Source organism: Arachis stenosperma, chromosome 9 (assembly GCF_014773155.1).
Source record: "Arachis stenosperma cultivar V10309 chromosome 9, arast.V10309.gnm1.PFL2, whole genome shotgun sequence".
Taxonomy (NCBI): domain Eukaryota; kingdom Viridiplantae; phylum Streptophyta; class Magnoliopsida; order Fabales; family Fabaceae; genus Arachis; species Arachis stenosperma.
The window spans coordinates 157,763,106-157,766,021 of NC_080385.1; the positions used below are offsets into that span (position 1 = coordinate 157,763,106).

At 43.6% G+C, this 2,916-nt stretch overlaps 1 protein-coding gene across 1 annotated transcript; it reads right to left on the reverse strand.

Annotated features, from left to right (window-relative positions):
- Window positions 1-231: 231 nt before the first annotated feature.
- On the reverse strand, window positions 232-1,635 carry LOC130950265 (protein ASPARTIC PROTEASE IN GUARD CELL 1-like). The gene has a single exon (XM_057878782.1). It carries the CDS (start codon window positions 1,633-1,635, stop codon window positions 232-234), a length of 1,404 nt encoding a protein of 467 aa, XP_057734765.1.
- Window positions 1,636-2,916: the final 1,281 nt, after the last annotated feature.

Genomic DNA, 2,916 nt, shown 5'->3' on the forward strand with positions numbered 1-2,916 from the left:
AACTGCTACAATCATAAGGACACATATTAAAATTATAAAGTTAAATTTTTTTAAAATAAAAAAATAAATTTTTAATACATTTATTTTTTATTTATTAAAAAAATTAAAATCATTCATTAATAATAATCTTATCATAGGCTCTAATAGCATATAATAGTTAAATTCATATAAAAAAATAATAATGTAAAATTTAAAAAAATAATCGGTTAATGACTCATCACTCATCAGTCATCAGCAACTGTTAGCAGAGAAGCCAACGAGGGAATTAGCGAGATCGAAACTGACACGAGTCCCCTGCTGCTGAACATTCCCAATGATGGACAGCGGCGAGTTCGTTGGAGCGAACGCAAAGCAGAAGGTGCCAACGGAGTCAACCGGTATCAGGTAACTGTTAGCATCCAAGGTCAAGACCATCCCACCTTCAAAATGAAACGACACCGTCGGAACCTCCACACTGCCCATCGACGACATGTCGTAGCACGTGTCAAACAACGACACCCCTCTAGCCATCGCCAACCCCTGAGTCCCACTTAAAAACGCCCTTCTCAGCCACTCATACACCTCCCTCCGTAACCGCGTCACCGCCGTCCCCGAATCAATGATCACCCCTCCGATACCCCCCGCCGGATCCGCCGCAAATAACGATTCTGGAATCGGAAGCAGCTCGCCTCCCACACCGATCCCTTGGAGCCCTACGTAGTAGAATGTCTCGAACTCAGAGTTGCGGCGTAACGGCGCGGTGACGGCATTCCTAGGGAACGGTGTGTCAAACTCGAGAGTAGAGACCTTGTCAGAGTCGCGATCCACGAGGCAGTATGAAAACGACGTCGAATTCAGCTGAGCCGGAAAAGATAGGGTTCCACCACCGAGTCCAAGCAACCCTGCTGCGCCGATGAACAAGCCTTGGTTGTTGTGGCCGCAGCCGATGGCGATGTTTGTGACGGAGCTTTGGCCAATGCTGATGGTTTCGGTGACGAATTCACCGACGGTATAGGAACCATCGCCATAGGAGACTTCGTAGAGGCAGTTGCCGTTGAGACACTGAGATTCGTCGAGCAATTGGCAGTGAGTTGAGTCGCAGGAGAGTGGGTGAAAGGAAGAGGATGAGTTCGGGTCGAATATCGGGTCGGATTGGCGGTAGCAACCGGAGCAGGGTGAACATTGCACCCAGCTGATGTCGCTGCCAGTGTCGAGGACCATGTAGACAGGATTCGGTGGCTCGCCGATTCCGACTCGGGAGAAGTACTCGCCGCTTCCCTGACTCGTTCCGGAGACGATGGGTCCCTCAAGTTCCGAGACGCTGAAGGATTGTGAACGAGTTAGGAGGGTCGTGACTCGGGCTGAGTCGCGCTCGAGTCGGGATAAAGTGAGGGACTTGTAGTCGCGGTGTGTTGGCTTCTGAAGTGATGCTCGAGAATGAAGTTGCAGAGAGAGCTTTGATGATGGCGTAGAACTGAGTTGCTCTTGTTGTTTGTGGTGGTTGAAGTCGAGAACTTGAAGGGTTTTTTGAATGGAGGCAGTGACATCGAGGAACGTGGTTTTGGGTATGTGATGGGGTGTGGTGCGAGAGTGTGCCAACGGGGAATCACAGATGATGATGATGAAGAGGAGGATGACGGAAAACAGAGGAGCCATTGGAACTTGAAACGAGAGTGCATGGTGAAGAGTATGTATAGGGCAGCAGCAGAGGCATGATTTCACGTAAGAAAATGGTATTATTATTGCTGTATATGGCAAGCTTGGCCATTGCCATAGTTTATCATTATTGCTGCTTAGCTCTCTTTGCTTCTGTAATTAATTTACTACTAATCTCATGATTCATGAACTTTGCATTTTTATCTTGCTTTCTTTTTCATTAGGTTGGTTGTAGTAAATAGTAATCTTTTTCTTCTTTGGGAAAGCAGAAAGGAGCTGGGTAGTGACCAGTGAGAGCCTCTAGTACTTGTTTTTGGTTTTGGTTGACCAACTTAGACTTGTTAAAGAAGAGTTAGAGGTATGATTATCTGGTCTGTGACCCAGTTAGGCATGCCACGAAAGTGGGATTGTGTCTGAAGTTTGAACTCATGTGGGTGTTATCATTACATTTTGCGGCCATTTTTGGATCTAATCTTTCTTTGTTGACATAATGATGTGGATTGGCTCTGGCGTTGGGCACCTGACTCCTGAGGGCGGGTCACGTCCTTTGGTCCTTGTACTTCTTGGGCCCATGTTAGAATTTCTTGTGTTTCCAATTTCAGTTGTTCCAAAGGCATGGCCCAATAAGAACAACTGCTGGCCCAACCCAACATATTTAAAAGGATTGAAATGACAAAAAAAATTGCCAAACACAATAACTCACATCTTTTCGTTAGCAGGAATTGCTTATGGTGTGTTTGTTTGAGGTGAAAATGGGAGGAAAGAAAAGGAATGGAAAGAAATTGGAAGGAAAATAGTTATTTTCCTTTGTTTGGTTGAGGAGAGAAATGGGAGAGGAAGGAAAATGAATGGAAAAATATTGGTGGGACCCACCAATTTTCTTTCCCTCCAACAATGGAGAGAAAACTATTTATCTCTCTCTACTTTCAATATTACCCCTTTACTTTTTTTAATATATTTTATAATATAAGGATAAAATTGTCTTTTTATACCATTTCTTTTCTTCTTATTTTCATTTCATCCAAACACATCTAAAAAAAATAAAAATCTACTCAATTTCTTTCCTTTCTATTTCTTTCCTCTCTATTTCTTTCCTTCCAACCAAACATAGCCTTAGAGAGAGGTAAGGATGACAAAACTCTCATAGTGTGGGGATTCTCGCGAAAATCTTCTCGAATGGGATCTGATTTTGGGAAAATTTTTTGGTGAAGACAGAGATGGAAAGTAAAATTCTTTTGAGTTAGGCACGGGATCCTATGAAGAATTTTTGCTAATTTTCAA